At 49.1% G+C, this 16,438-nt stretch overlaps 1 protein-coding gene across 5 annotated transcripts in view; it reads right to left on the bottom strand.

The window, feature by feature from the left end:
* The window catches only part of LOC142017577 (dimethylaniline monooxygenase [N-oxide-forming] 2-like), a 35,582-nt gene extending 19,269 nt beyond the window's left edge, over window positions 1–16,313 (bottom strand). For all 5 annotated transcript variants that reach the window (XR_012646558.1, XM_075002592.1, XM_075002593.1 and 2 more), the window contains exons 1-4: window positions 15,856–16,313; window positions 2,596–2,863; window positions 802–981; window positions 94–256 (exon numbers count right to left, since the gene is read on the bottom strand). Coding sequence is in view for 4 of the 5 variants with exons in the window: in XM_075002592.1 (XP_074858693.1) it covers window positions 94–256; window positions 802–981; window positions 2,596–2,727 (475 nt within the window). In the remaining variant the exon portion in view is untranslated. The remainder of the gene's footprint in view (window positions 1–93; window positions 257–801; window positions 982–2,595; window positions 2,864–15,855) is intronic.
* Window positions 16,314–16,438: the final 125 nt, after the last annotated feature.

The following is a 16,438-nucleotide window of genomic DNA, read 5'->3' as shown; positions in this document are numbered from 1 at the left end:
CGTCCCATCACGGACAGCTTGGCCCAGGATGGGTGTCATCCCACACTGCTTGAGGCTCTCTGCAATATGTTCAGCTGTAAACGCAGGACTTACCAGGGAAAGAATCCAGTGGTAAATGAGGCTCTGCGTAATGGCCACTGCAGACCATCACAGCATCAAAAATGGCTGACTCCACTCTCCCGTTGGTCTCGGTGACAACAGCCCACTGGCCAGTGGTGGAGAAATCTGGCTGTTTCCTTACACTGAGAACTGTGGTCTGACAGGAAAGCACAGGAAAACCAAAACACCATGATGGCTTGTGCTTTATGGAAAACAGGTTCCGTGTGTGAAGGATTAAACCCAGATCCCCAAAAGTATTTGGGTTCCTAAATCCCACTGGGCATTATAAGCTCCCTTGGGACTTAGGCACCTACCAACCTTTGAGGATCTGGGCCGGAAGGTACAGACATTTCTTCCATCTGTAGGTATGCTGATACTGGGGCAGTAATGCTAAGGAGCTGAAAAGCTACTTTAACAGGGTGGTTGAGGGGAGTGACTTGTATCCCCGGCTACCATAGATTAGAAGAGTCTTAAATCTCCTTTCACTAGCAGTGGGGGACAGACTGGCCCCTGACGACTTTCAGGAATAGGGGAGTGCGTTAAACCCTCATTGTCCCCGTACCTCCTTGGGTTCTGCTCTGACTATAGTTTGGCCCAGACCTGGAGCCCTGGCATCTCACTTGCTGTGGTCAGTTCACCTTTCCCAGGTTTCGCTGCTGATTGTGATGTTGCACATGCACAAACCTGTGACTCCCTGCTTACCTGGAAGCGTATGTAGCTGAGAAGGCCGAAGTGCTTGGCATACATTCTGAAGTACTCCAGGAGCCGGGCGTGGTGCATGTAGTTGGGGAATTCCTCTGGGAAGGGAAAGTCGCTGAAACACATCATCTCCTTGGAGGTGTTGGTTATCACAGATCTGTAGACACTGATCTTCCCAGCTTCCTGTGCCAATGGCAACAGACATGAGCGTGTTGTCAAAAAGGGACCGACAGAGGGATTTGCTTGACTTGGTCATCGGAGCAGGGTTAAACTGCTCACCGGTACCCAGAACAAATCCAGGGACTCCACTCCACTACCCCAGGACTTGTCTACCCTGGGACGTTATTCCAGAGTTAGGTGGTGGGTGTACTGGAAGAGCTATCGCTGTTCTGGACTTGCCCTCTGTGCAGCTTCTCGTGGAAGAAGCGTGACTATTCTGGTTTACCTTACACAGCTTCCAAAGGGGATTCGGTTAACAAGGGAGGAAAAAAAGGCCAATAATGAAAACAAACCAGACCTGCTTATTCCATAAGAAGCTTGACCACATGGGGAGCTATTCCAGAATGTTTTGTTGTCCTGCAGAAGCTACTCCAGCCAACTTCCCCATGCAGACAAGCCCTCAGTCCCCTTATATCCCTGTCTCAGTAATGGGCTTTTGGGGGAACTGGATACTCCTGACTTCCAGACTTGTGCATGCTGGCAATATATGTATTGGCTTCCTTGGGGAAGGGTCGCTCTGTATATGCCAGACACTATGTCTCTTGTTGGTCCATCTCCTTATCCCAGTGAAATCAGAAAGGAAAGCCCAATTAGTAATGTCTGAACGTGTGCCTAGGGTTCACGGGTACAACCTCTTCCTTGGCTGCTGTCATGAATGAATGCCTGTAAAGAGTTAAACCCAGAGAGAGTGGGTTCTCTGTTGGAAAGCAGCCAGATGATCTAATAGGAAGAGAGAGGGGGATTTTTGAACTAAAGCAATTGCCTGCTGAACGGGTTTTTCTTTCATGTGGCCAGAGGAGAGAGACAGATGTTTAAGCCTGAGCAGGCTTAAGGAATTCAGTAAATCTCCAGGCCACAAGGAAATCTGGGCATACAGATATGTAAGTAGAAAGGAAATGTTTAGCCAGATGTGATCAGGTTATATTTTATTTTGGGTTTGGCATGGGATTGCTCAAGCCGGCTGATGTTCCCCCCTGCCCCCGTACTCTGTAACTTCTAAACTGAATCCCAAGGAACTAACTCTCAGTGCTTTAATCTACCGTCTTTTTTTTAAAGTTGCTCTGTAACACCTCACAACCAAGTGTGCTTTATCATTTAAATCTTTTGTTAACAAATTGCCCCCTTTTTTTTTTAGGGCAATGTTTTGATTCCTGTGTCTATATATATATGCACACCTAAGACTGAAAAGTCAGATATCAGATTAAAGCTTAATTTCTTCCTTTTTGCTTTCAAACTCTCTCCTAAGGGAGGGCTAAGAACTTGGGGTTACCCCACAGGGAGACATCCCGAGTGTGTCCTCCTGGGTTTCGAAGGGAGGTTTTCTCACTTGGGTGGTGGCAGCACAGCTACCTCCCAGGGTCAGGGAATCTGTGACCTTGGGAAGCAGTTAAGCAGAGCCTATAGGGGCTAGGTATTTAAGGTCTCTTTCAGGACCCACCTTCTGCACTCGGAGTGTAAGAGTGGGGAACAGCCTTGAGGACTGGGAACATCAGCAGCGGTAATATTCAAAACAACATGTAGCCTGGCTCAGCATTAACACCTTCTTAAGAAGCCACTAGATAAGGAAATGCCACTCACTGTGAACCGCCAGAGGCCTCCGATGTCATCACTTCGCTCAAAGCAGGTGGGCTCCAGCCCCTCATCCAGACAACACTTAATGGAGGCCAGTCCACTGGACCCCGCTCCAATGATTGCCACTCTCTGGACCATGCTGTCCTGTAGCCGGGGAGAGCCAAGCTGGTGTCCGAGTTGCTCTCTGGAAGCCCTTCAGTGCCTTGCGTTTGTCAGAGGTTAAGCTGCAGCACGGCAGGGCATGAAGGGCTTAAGGAGGTGGGTTTTCTGCAGCCTGGAGAAGGACAAAGGATAATGTGCATGTTAAAGTTTGGACTGCTGCGACAACCTGGGTTTTTCAGGGCAAGGGCTCAGGGCTGGTCTTAGGGAAAACAACGCACTGGGTGAACTCCTGGTCCCTCTAAACTTTTCCCTCCATGTGCAGAATAATTCTTTTATGTGCACCGAGGCATGGGCAGATGCGCACCACCAGCAGATACACTCGCTGCTGGCTGCGGGCGCTCTGCTGATCAGCTGGGCGGCCCCTGAATCTCTCCTGGGTGGCTGCCCAAGTGCTCATCTTACAGGGAAGCCCCCATGGGCACGGTGCTCTATCCTATTACCCCTTTGGACTCCCCATCATCATCATCCCTAGCCTCCACAGGCTTCCCACCTGCCCCCCAGGTCCCCACTGCCTTCCCTGCCCCCCCCATGCTTAATTTGTATTGAAAGACATGCTTGGACCCAACCCCAGCAAACCCTGCAGAAACTGAGCACTGGCTGGGCAGCTGGAGAACAGTGGCTGCTGGCTGGGTACCCAGCTCTGAAGCCAAGGCCACTGCCAGCAGCAGCAGCAGCAGCAGCAGCAGCAGCAGATCAGTGACACACGATATGGCATATTGCCACCCTGACATTGTGCCGCACTGTGCCCCTGTACCCCTAACCTTGCACCAACAAGCAGAAACTGACCTAGGTGCATGGAGTGGCCAGCACTGCTGCATGCTCCCCTAAGGGGCTGTGAGCGAGGGCTCCCTGAAACCAGGTTACCGTTCCCACCTGGGCTGCACAAGAGAGGGCAGCAGCTGGTGATGCTTGCAGCACAGCACGCCCCAGGGGGCTCTCTCCTGGGGCCCTGGTGGGTAGCATGTCCTTAGGACTTAGGGCCATACTCACCCCTGGCCCACGGCTGTGGATACTCAACACCCTGCTCTGTGAGTGAGCCCGGGGCAAATTAGGATTTAAGGATGAAATCCTGGTCCCGTGGCAGTCAAACGCCAGACGCCCTTTCGTGCCAATGGCCGGGGCTAAGCTTATGTTTGAGATTCTGTTAAAGGGCCCAGGGCGGAAGCTAGTTCGTGAAAGAAAATCCTTCCCAGGCTCTCTCAGACCCGGCCAGCAGTCAGGCAGACGAGGTAACCTGCAGCCTGAGGGAACCAGGGACCGTTTGGAATGGCTCTGCAATTGTTTGCGAGTGCTGCGGGCTATCCTGGTGGAGGGATGGGCGCTGCAGGCCTACAGCAGGTTAATCTAATCAGGGACTGTCAGTAGAGACCAGCAGAAAGCACGAGAGTTACTCAAGAGAAGCACCACTCGGTAAACAACTCAGGGCAGTTAGAGTCAATGCCCCATCTCCTTGTGTTGAAGGGTCTGCCTCCCGGCAGACTCAGGAGGGCTGGGGACCAGGACAGGGCTTGCAAGTACAGAAAATTAAAGGAACTTTCTCTCCAGAGATGGAGCATCAGTTGTTGTGTGGGGGAACCCGCCTAAGGGTCAGTCACTCACTGAGGAGTGCCTGAGAAGTGAAGCCAGCCTGGTTAAAGCAGGGGGAATCATCCCACTATTGGGGCAATTTTCCTGGATTCCGCATGATGCTGACAGAATTGGATAACAAAAGTATCTGAGTCCTTGCTCCAGTTCCCTCCACCTGGAGGCCTGCCTACCCTCAGAGACTCCCCCTCTTCCACTCTGCCTTGCGGCAGAGTCCTTGTAACCCTGACAAGGCTGGGTCAGAATCCCTGGCGGGGGCAGGAGGTGAATCCCCAGTCGTGTGGTCACTCAAGACAGGAGCTCGGGTGTCCCCAGGTCAGGGTGCTCTGTCCTCACTAGCCACTTCCCTGACCCCCTGACTATTGCATTGAGTTTAAACTAAGTACAGCTGATTAAAGATCAACTCAAAGGAAACGGGTAAAGGAGAAGGGCCCCCTTCCAATGGGCATGGGGGGGCCACTTTCTCTGGGACGTAAGGGAAACTCAGCCTTTGTTTCTCATGCCTATGTCCTGGATGCACTGAGGTGATGCTGCGGTTTTGGTGCTGAGTATGTGCCCAAAGGTTGCAGTGAGACCCAGCTCCCTGGCATTGGCCCTCCCATCTGGGATCACTTCCCTGCTCTGACTCCAGCCTGCAAAGCTGTTCATCTGGTAACATCTCTCTTCCTCAGCAGGGCCCTCGCTGCCCAGAGTCCCCCTTCACTCTCCTCAGCTGCTTGCCCCTCTGCCCCAGTGTGAGTGTGGCACAGCTGGGGTCTGCTCCCCTGGCTCTGGCCCTGCGATTCCCCCCGCAGCTCTGCCCCAGCTCACCCTCGGCTTGGCTGCTCTCAGCTCCAGGATGCTCCAGGTCCCTCTCTGGCTCAGTTCTGTCTCTAGCCCAGCTCTGGCCCGACCGACTCAGCCCTGCTGTTGAGCTGCCTCCAGCTCTTGCTCTCTCCTGGGCTCTGGCCCAGATTGCAAGGAGGGGGTGCTGCTGACTCACTCTTTGGCCTGCCTGTCTGGTCAAGCTGCCTGATTTAGCAACAGGTCTCTTCCAAGTGGCCTCGGGACTGTCACTCTCAGGGTCTGGACTCCTCTTCTGCCCTCCCCCTTTCAGCAGGCGGGAGATAAGATGGCCATGCGTAGGCGTCAGTGATCATTGAGTGATCCCTCTCCCATCATCCATTTCCAGCCTCTGACAAACAGAGGCCAGGGACACCATTCCTACCCAGCCTGGCTAAGAGCCATTGATGGACCGAACCTCCATGAATTTATCTATCTCCTTTGTGAATGCAGATAAAGTGCTGGTCTTCACAACCTCCTCTGGCCAGGAGCTCTGCAGGCTGACCATGCGCTGTGTGAAGAAAAATTTCCTTTTCTTAGCTCTAAAACTGCTGCCCATTAATTGCATTGGGTGGCCCCCAGTTCTTGTGTTATGGGAACAAGTAAATAACTTTTTCTTATTCACTTTTTCCACACCTGTTGTGCTTTTATAGATCTCTGTCATCTCCCCCGTTAGTCTCTTCTTCCTAAGCTGAAAAGCCCCAGTCTTTGTAATCTGTCTTCATATGGCACCTGTTTCAAACCCCCTAGTCAGTGGAGTTGCCCTTTTCTGAACCTTTTCCAATGCCGACATCTCTTTTTGGAGATGAGGCAATCGCATCTGTGCGCAATATTCAAAAAGTGGGCGTACCATGGATTTATATAGAGGCAAAGAAATATTCTCTGTCTTATTCTCTATCCCTTTTTAAATGGCTCCTAACATACTCTTTGCTTTTTTGACTGCTGCAGCACACTGAGTGGACGTTTTCAGAGACCGATCTGTAATAACTCCAAGATCCCTCTTGAGTTGTTATAGCTAAATTGGTCTCCATCATTTTTTACGTATGGTTGGGGTTATTTTTTCCAATGTGCACTGAGTTACATTTATCAACATTACATTTCACTTGCCATTTTGTTGACCAATTCACTTAGTTTTTTGAGATCTTTTTGAAGCTCTTTACAGTTTGCTTTGGTCTTAACTATCCTGAGCGGTTTAGTATCACCTGCAAATTTTGGCACCTCGCTCTTTACCCCATAGGGACACAACTAGATACCCCTCTACATTCTGAAAAGTCACCATGTATTCCTACCTTTTGTTTCCTGTCCTTCAGCTAGTTACAAATCCATAAGAGGACCTTCCCTCTTATCCCATAGCAGCTAACTTTGCTTGCGAGCCTTGGGTGAGGGACTTTGTTCAGTGCTTTCTGGAAATCTAAAGTATATTACGTCCACTGGATTCACCTTGTATACATGCACTGTGAGCTGGTGGGTTGAATATCTGTCTGTGTGTCTGAGCATTTGTTTGCAAAGGGGGGCAGTTTGAAAACTTGTTGGGCAGTTGGATAAGTTTGCAAGGAGTGAATTGGGAATGCTTTGTTCCAGGTGGGCCTTTAGATGGGAGGCAAGGCTTTGAGCCCGGCTTAACCAGCCAGCCACCTTATAAGAAGGCAGCCACAGTGAACATTGTGAGCAGTGAACAGGGAGTTTGCCTTAAGGGGGAGCCCCACACCTGTTGTCCCATTCTTATAGGTTTGTTGCTCTCATGCCCTTCAAGGCAGCACTAGAAACATCTAGGGGAACTCTCTGAAGAAAGGGGAAAAATGGATTGTGACATGGTTACTGAGAAGTCTGCTGTTGTGACCTGCGCAGCATGCGCCATGTTTGTCTTTCTCCTGGACAATACAAAATTCATTCTGTGTCCCAAGTGCAAGCTGGTTGCCATTTTGGAAGAGAAGGTTAGAGGACCTGAGGCGTACATATCAACCCACAGGTCCATCAGAGAAGGTGAAGACTTTCTGGATAGAAGGCACCATTCAGTACTGCAGGAACAGCAGGCTGCTCTAAACAAAAAAAAGAGAGAACTGGAAGCATTTTAGCTCCAGGAGAAAAAAAAACAATTCAGGTCTCTCCAATTCCAGTGGAGTTAAGAAACTGCTTTCAGCCTCTCTACACATGTGATATGGTGGAGAGAGCTGGGACAAACACTTCACAGGGAATGTATCAGGGATTGAAAGGTGTGGAACGCGCAGTCCTAGGGATGGGGGTTCTATGATGACCACCCCTAAGAGAAGAAGGCAGGTGGTGGAGGTCAGGGACTCCCTTCTAAGAGGGAAGGAATCATCCATCTGCTGACCAGACCCAGAATCCTGGCAGGATTGCTGCTTATTGGGAGCTAGAATCTGGGATGTTACAGAGTCTCTTCCAAAAATCATCTATCATGCAGACTATCACCCCTTTCTCCCTCTCCATGTAGGAGCGAATGATACAGCCAAGAGCAACCTTGATGAGATCACTGTGAATTAGGTAACCCTAGGAAGAAATCTCAAGGAATATTGAGCGCAAGTGATGTTCTCATCCGTCGTCCCTGTGGAAGGAAGGGGTCCAGGTAGAGATTGTCGAATCACTGAGGTAAATGCATGATTGCGTAGGTGATGTCACAGAGAAGGATTTGGTTTCTTCGACTGTGGGATTCTGTTTTGTGAACAAGAATTGCTAGGAAGAGGTGGGATCCACCTAACGAAGAGAGGAAAGAGCATCTTCGCAGGCTTTAAACTAGGTGTGTCGGGGGACAGTGACACAAGCCCTGAGGGAAGCAAGGAAGGAGGAGGGAACAACGAAGTAGGATCCCTGGGTGAAGAGGAGAAAGTGGCCAGTCAGCCACTTCTCTAAGGTGCTTGTACATAAATGCAAGAAGCCTGAGGAACAAACAGGAGGAACTAGAGGCCCTGGCACAGTCTAAGAAGTATGAGGTGGTTGGGGGAATGGAGACTTGGTGGGATGGTTTGCATAACTGGAGCACGGTCATGGACGGGTATAAGCTGTTCAGGAAGGACAGGCAGGGGAGAAAAGGAGGAGGAGTGGTGCTGTGAGTGAGAGCAGTGTGATTGCGCAGCGCTCCAGTATGAGGAGGGAGAAAATCCACTTGAGTATCTTTGGTTAAGCTTAGAGGTGGAAGTAACAGAAGTGACATTATAGTTGGTGTCTGCTATAGGCCGCCCGATCAGGGAGATGAGGTGGATGAGGATTTCTTCAGACAGCTAAGAGAAGCTTCCAGATCACAGGCCCTGGTTCTCATGGGAGACTTTAATCATCCAGGCATATGCTGGGAGACCAATGCAGCAGCACTCAGATAATCCAGGAAGTTTTTGGAGAATGTTGGGGATAATTTCCTGGTACAAGTGCTAATGGAACCAACCAGGGGCCATGCACAACTTGACCTGCTGCTCACAAAGAGGAAAGAACCAGTAGGAGAAATAGAAGTGGGTGGCAACCTGGGCTGCAGTGATCATGAGAAGGTAGATTTCAGGATCATGACAAAAGTAAGAAAGGTGAGCAGTAAAATACAGACCCTTGATTTCAAAAGAGCAGACTTCAACTCCCTGAGAGAACTGATGGACAGGATCCCTTGGGAAATGAAGATGAAGGAGAAAATAGTTTCAGGAGTACTGGCAGTATTTTAAAGAAGTCTTACTGAAGGCACAGGAACAAACCATCCCGCTGCATAGTAAGAAATGCAAACATGGTAGGCAACCAGCTCGGCTTAACTGGGAAATCCGTGGTGAGCTTAAACTCAAAAAGGATGAGTATATGAAGTGGAAATGCAAACAGCTGACTAAGGAGGAGTACAAATATATGGCTGGAGAATGCTGAGCAGTAATCAGGAAAGCCAAAGCACAATTGGAACTGCAATTGGCAAGAAATGTGTAGGATAACAAGATGGGTTTCTATAGGCACGTTCACAATAAGAGGGTAATCAGTGAAGGTGTGGGGCTGTTACTGCATGAGGGAGGTAACCGAGTGACAGATGATGTAAAAAAAGCTGAAGTACTCAGTGTTTTTCTTCGTCTCAGTCTTGGTGGACAAGGACAGCTCCCACACTACAGTGCTAGACAATGCAGCATGGGAAGGTGAAGGGCAGCCCTTGATGGGGAAGGAGCAAGTTAAGAGCTACTTAGAAAAAGTAGATGTACACAAATCCATGGGTCTGGATTTAATGCACCCAAGGGTACTGAGGGAATTGGCAGACGTCATTGCTGAGCCTTTGGCCATTATCTCTGAGCAGCCTATAACAATGCTTGGGATTCTTCTGTCCCAGTGCCCTGGAAAGCCCCATCCACACAACTCTTTGCTACCGTTAGCTTCTCCAGTTCAACCACCCTGGCCTCCACAGCCTGTATGTGAGGGCCCGGAGCTCTTTGCGTCAACTGCACACAGCTGGCACCTGTCCACAAGGCAGGTAATCGTACAGGCTGCATTGGGTGCAATAAATGGCATAGCCCCCACTCTGCCTGCATTCCCTCCTGCAGAGACTTAGATTCTTGACAAGGCTTTTATTTAAATCAGGTAGTTTTGGTTTTAGTTTAGTTTTAAAAAGGTTTTAAAGAATATCAGGTGTCCCTAGCCCTCTTCGACTCACCCCCTCAACACTGCCACATGAAACTCTGTTATTTGCTCCCTGGTCACTTACTGTGGCCTTGGCCTTCCTGATCGCCCCACTCCCAGGATAAGGTTGAGCAGTGAACAGAGGGTTATAGGTTTCAAATCTTGTTAGGAAGCTCACAGGTTCCAATTGTTGGCCTCAGCATACGGCTTTCCAGACAGACAAACGCAAGCTCAGCACACAGTATCTTTAAGGCAACCAGCAAGTTGCCCCCAGCACACACACTATAGGCAGCCACTTACCTCCGGGGGTCCCATAATCACGCCTCCTTCACCTGGAAGACCCCTACATGAAACTCCCTGGCTACAAGCCCCTATTTGCTTACTGGTAGGCTTTATGTAGCCCAGGTCTTCCTGATAGCCCCACTCCCTTGTTAAGGCTTGACCAACGAACAGAGGGCTCACAGCTTCCAACTGCCAGCCTCAGCACATGGTCCTTCAAGCAAATAGCTCAGCACATGGCTTTCCAAACCAACAGACAAATGCAAGCTCAGCACATGGTCTCTTGCCATTTTCATTCCTTTTTCCCTCAGGGCCTTGTTCCTGCGATGGTTTGGGCCAAGCCAATGCCCCGAGCTATGCAGAGCTGGTCACAGCTTGCTGGAGGGAAGGAGCTGGAGCGCTGAACCCCCTCAGACCTGCTGGATAACCATGGCTGTCTCAAGAATGGGTCCCCCTCAGAACTACCACCCCCATGGAGTAGGTGTCAACTCCTGCAAGAGTGGCACGCAAGCCGGTTTTCTTCAGCACGAGAGGCAGGATCTCAGCCCTGCCCCTCCTCCCGCATATAGCCGGCAGATCACTCAAAGCCAGGCCACCTGTGGATTAACAAAAGACCAGCCAATGCTCCCAACCACCACCTAAACGGCCAAGCTCTGCATCTTCATTTATTTATTAATGAAGCTGCTGTCAGTAGGACAAATAGTGACCTTAAAAAGGGCCATACACGGACATCAAAAGGTCACATTTCAGCACTCCGCCTCGGAAAGCTTGCTGACCCCTGCAGTATAGTAACACATGCTGACCGGAACAGCAGAAGACCAATTCCACTCACATACTCATGGAGCAGGAAGCTGGCAAAGACAGTCTGTCAGCTGTGACCAGCGTGGCACACAGGTGGCTATTTGCTTATCAGAGAATACAACAGAAGAGCATTCGACAGTTCCTGTAACTACCCCTGTTAGTAGACCACCCTGAGATGGTCTTGGGGCCAGGCCACCCTGAGCAGGGTTGAGCCTTTAAGCATGTTTGGTTTCTGTTTGGCCTTGTGCTTGTAACTCTCTGCTGCAAACTTGTTTTTAAGAAAGAACAGCTGGCGTGTCTTGGACAATGCCCAGTCTTCTCTCTGCAGAGCGAGGATCATCAGGGACCCCTGTGGAAATAGCTGCAAGCTAACAACAGAAGACACAGCCTTTGTTGCAGTCCAGAGGAGCTGGGAACATAGGAGGGGGTCAGCTGTAAAAGGCAAAAGTAGAGGAGAGGATGACCGGCCCTGGAGTAAGGTTGCTAGCCCAGGATTTAGGAGACCTGGGTTAAAATCTCTTTTCTGCAACAGGCTTCCTGTGTGACCGTGTGGTCTTCACTGGCCATCATGTAAAGACAGCCAGCTAACAGGCTGCTGAAAAGATCAAGGAGAAACAGGCTGCAAATTGGTGTGACTTCCAGGGAGATTTGTGGACCCCTGGTGTTCATGGAACTGGGGCTCTGGCAGAGTTCCCGCAATCGTTTTTTGCAATCCAGGGGTGGAATGAATTTTGTTATGTGTGGGATGTGCAGATGTGCACCACCAGTAGAAACTGGGTGGCGTCTGACTCTCTCCTGGGTGGTCATCCAAGTGCTCAGCTCACAAGGCACACTGGGCTCTGGTTACTCCTTTTTCAGCCCATGGCTTCACATTGGATCCTTATTTGCCTTTGGCAAAGCATTTGCATTATTGATGTCCTCCCCTTGAGGCAGGGAAAGGAAAGGAAACTGCACTCCCGGACCCGACCCTGCCTGGAGTTTGGATCTGAATCAGACCTTGATGGCTAATTGCTCTCTGTAACAGGCCAAACCAAAACCCTGATGGGGGGCAGACTGCATCCAAATGCATCTCACCTTCGCCCTCATGGTAACATCAGCTTCTGATCATATACCGCTCCTCAGTGGTACCTCACCGGTTGCATCTGTGGGTGATTTGCGCAGGATGGAGTTGTTTTAGTAGATCTGAGCACTTTTCTTCCAGGCTGTGCAGCTCACAGCAGCTCTCGTTAAGACCAGTTCTTAATTTCTGCCAGGACCAGCAAGCCTGTGTGGGGTTCCACACTGCTGTTCCCACAGCATGGTGCTGGGGCTTATGCCAAGAGAGTTGGATGCCAGTGTATGTAGGCATGAGGATGTGCAGCAAAGGGGTTGCATTAGCTTGGCTTTTTTTTATTATCCCAAAGCCTTTTCCCAGCATTCTGTTGGGTTTTTGAATTTATTTAAAAACATCCCACGTCCGATAAACCATGCTTTAGATGAGGCATCCAAAAGCCTGCTCAGAGCCCCAAAGAGCTGTCATGAGTGGCTGGGAATAGCCCATCTTGTTTACCACAGCCTCACCCTCTGCTTAGGTTACCAGGGATAGTACTGGAGCCAGCACCAGTGAAAGTTCCCCCGTCCTAGAGGAATCAGCCCTGGACTGTTTAAGCCAAGTGTAGCCAGACAAAAATCTCCCCACTACAGACCAGCTTTTGCCTCCCCTCTAAGGTGCCTCAGAGCACACAGGGCACTGAACAGCAGTTAGACAGCACAGTCTTTGATGCCTTCCTAAAGGGGCCCAGATATGCTGGCTCATCGTGACCCTGAGAAACAGAAAACACAGATAGAGGGCTAGCAGGCTAACCGTTAACGAAGGGCCTCAGAGAACTGCCCTTGGCTGGCATTAATGGAGTGATGTGCCCACACAGCCATCCCAGGAGAGAAATCTCTGCCCTTGCAAAGGAATGTCCTGTACTCCCAGATTCTTTGTCTCCTGTCTGACAAGTGCAAATTAAGTAAGAATTGCCCTTGTAAAAACTGGCATCACAAAAGACAGACCAGTACGATCTGACACCATAGATAAGAAAGAGAATGTGAGACCCAGGGGGTATAAAGCTGGCCCAGCAGCATTCTGTCTCTGAGTGCATTCCCACCAACTACCTGCTGGTCGGGTCAGGTGATTGCCTCCCGAGGTCCGCAACAGGGCATGCCCAACCTCGTATTCGTCTTTCTGCGGAACTGAGTGACCGATCCTGGTTTGGCTACGCTGGTATCAAGAGACGCAAACAGGGTAAGATGTACCCACATTAAGGTCTCCTTTTGGTGTACACAGTTAAAGAATTAGAGCTCTATAGATTGATGTTGTTGTATTAAGATGTCGTTGTATTGGATTGTAACGTAACCTGTTAACACCTGTACTCTGCTAGCATATAAGTAGACAATAGCCTTTTGTAACCGCACGCTTATAACTGTAGCTTAATAAACTTGTAACCAGTTAAAATCTAAGCCTGACTGCTGCTATCCTTTATCACTGCAACACAGCCGGAACAATCAAAAGAACTTTAACTGTTTGGTTACCACAGCCTGGCCGTAGGTGAGAGTGCTAAGAGCCTAGTGTAGAGTCGTGCCGCCTCCACGGGGCAGACTCCTGGGGTGTCCGTCAGCCAATGCTGGCTGCCTGCTGCGATGGGACAGTGCGTCCTAGCAGTTAAAGTCTCGGGTGTGGAAAGGCTCTTAGTGCTACCATTGGGGCACCCGTCAGCCAATTCTGGCTGCCCACTGCGACGGAGCTCCCTGCTCCAGCAGTAAAAGACTCGGGTGTTTAGGACCCTGGGGCATCCGTCAGCCTGGCCCAGGCTGCCCGCTGCGAAGGAGCCCTGCGCTCTAGCAGTTAAAGACTCGGATGGTAACAAGGGCATAGTTGGTACCTCACCGCACATTACCCGGCGACCGGCTAACACCAAGTTTAAGGCTGCTTTCTGCTGCTGCTTGTGTAAGGCCCAGGATTGGGCTGATATGTCTTTCAAATAAGGACTCATGTAGCACCATACTGACCCAGCCCTGGACTTACCCACATGGTCTGCTCCATTCTAGAGCCTTAGAATCACAGAACACTAGAACTGGAAGGGACCGCAAGAAGTCATCAAGTCCAGTTCCCTGCCCTCTCGGCAGGACCAAGCACCGTTTATTCTAGACCGTCCCCGCTAGATGTCGATCTAACTGCTCTTACATATGTCCAGTGATGGAAATTCTACTACCTCCCCAGGCAATTTATTCTAGTGTTTAACCACCCTGACAGTTAGGAAGTTTTTCTTCATGTCCAACTTAAACCTCCCCTGCTGCAGTTGAAGCTCATTGCTCCTTGTCCAGTCCTCGGAGGCCAAGAAGAACACTTTTTCTCCCTCCTTCTTGAAAACCACTGCATGTCCTCAGTCTTCTCTTTTCTAAAGTAAACAAGCCCAGTTCTTTCGGTCTCCCCTTGTCACATGGCTGGACTTTTATATTGGGTCTGGAAACCATTTTATATGCCCAGTGTGGCTATTGGCCCCAAATATTGTGCGGGGGGCGGGGTATGTGAGGTAGCAAGTGAAAGCTGATGATGCCCTGAATCTATGTAGGCTACTTGTGTGTCTGTATCACTTATGCAGGTAAAGTTATAGTTTTTTTAGCTCTGCAGCTGTATGAGGAATGTTTCAGTGCCAAGGTTCACAGTGGCAGATGGGGCTCCACACCATCCAGGGCAATAGACTGAGCAAAGGCCCAGATGGCCAACACCCCTCTTGTGATGATGGGGTTTTCTTACTGAAACTGCAACAAGTCAGGTGGTAAGCCAAGGCCTATGCAGAAGAATGGAATTTTTCCTCTGCACGTTAAGGTCATGCAATAAAATTATTAAGCTGTGGTGAAGGATGGGAACGCAGATTCATGGTTTAAAAGTTAAGTAACTGGATAAGAATATTGTAGTTACAAAAAAGCCCAAACCTTAGAAACCCAGGAAATTCCAGATTTAAGATGAAATTGAACTGCACACATCCTTGGTCTTAATAGTTGGGTTTCACCTCAGGCATCCACTAACGCAATAAACAAAAGATCTTGTTGGGGAGGAAAAAAAATTAAAACATGGGTAATCTTTTCTTATGCAGCAAATAAAGATCTGTAACCCAATGCTTTCCGAATGCTCAGTAAAAGACAAAGCCTCACAACCTCTTCTAAGCTTCCCAGAGGTCAAAAACTTGGTGAGTTCAATCAGCAGTTAAAAGTGGATAAGAAGTAGAAGGATTTATCTGACACAAGCAAATTCCCCAACATGAGATAGAGAATGAGAAAATTCAGTATCAAGTGTATTACTTTTCTATCCAGAAAGTTAGAAGGCTTTTTTTTCAAATGGAGCATGTTAAGGAAAACTGGCTACAAGTTTAGTTACTATGGCTCAGGAAGTAACTAGGGACTCTTTGAACAATTTTATGAGTCCTATTTTCAGACTGAATACAGGCACATAGGAGCCTAAATCCATTTGAAAGTCAAAGGAATCTGGGTTTCCTAGCTGTGTAAATTGCTTTTGAAAATGTGTATATCACTTATTTTACTCCGTGTTTCATATGGAACTTTAGCATACATGTGCATTACAAACTATATTAGTAAATGTCGTCATTTTAAGAACGCAAGCAGAAGAATTCCGTGAAGCTCAAGAACTTGTCCTATGCACCCACAGAAGTTATGGCAGTAAAAGATACGAGACATGGGAGGCAGTCTCTTTTTTACAGACAAAAGCAATAACAAGTAAAAGAAGAAGAAGAAGAAGAAAAAAGCCACTCGTTTATCCAAAGTCATAGCAAAAAGGATGTGTCTGAGTGTGTGCCTTCAGCAAACGATACAGAAACGGTGCTCTGTCTGAGAGCTACTTGTTCCTCAATTAGAAAGTACAATCCTTCCCAACCATGTCTTTCACATCAAACTTGCCAAACACAATCCTCCCTGCAGTTCTAGACACAGGCCAAGTTTGCAGATCGATTGCTGATAGCATGACCAATGCTGCCAGGAGTAAGTAAAGAAACTCACCTTTCTGGTTCAATGCGGTGTCTTTTTCGTTTTGTAGTTGGTCGGGTTTTAGGCAAAGTTTGCCTTGTTACAGATTACATAAGCGAGTAAAGTCCACAGGGTTACAACTCCCTCTCTTTCTGCAGCCATTCTGACCTCTCTCCCCGCACTCCCACATTTGCATAGCACTGAAATTCACAGGCATTTCCTTTCTCTCAAGGGAAATAAAAGAAAAACGCACCACGGCTGAACGGCTGACATAGCAACTGAGCTGGCTGAGCCAGGCAGGCAGCTCAGATGGTTGCTTGGGTCTGAAAAATATTTAAAGCCAGATTGTAGCTGGGGGAAGGGAAAGGCAGAATCACCAAGTGCATTCCCTCACTCCCTGGCAGCTGGAGTGAGAGCAGATCCATCTATACCGGCGAACAAACCTGCATCCAGGTGAGAGGGAGGAAAACATATAGACTGCACACCTAAGATGAAAGGAGTGGGTCTCCTCTCTACAAACACGCTCCACCTGACAGTTGGGACACAGCCATCCAGACACACACACCCTGGAATTGTTGATCACAATGCAACAAACAGTATTAGCTACACTAGAACT

This window comes from Carettochelys insculpta, chromosome 9 (assembly GCF_033958435.1).
Source record: "Carettochelys insculpta isolate YL-2023 chromosome 9, ASM3395843v1, whole genome shotgun sequence".
In the NCBI taxonomy this organism is placed as follows: Eukaryota; Metazoa; Chordata; order Testudines; family Carettochelyidae; genus Carettochelys; species Carettochelys insculpta.
The sequence above is the reverse complement of the archived record's forward strand: the minus strand, read 5'-3'. Positions and strand labels throughout refer to the sequence as shown.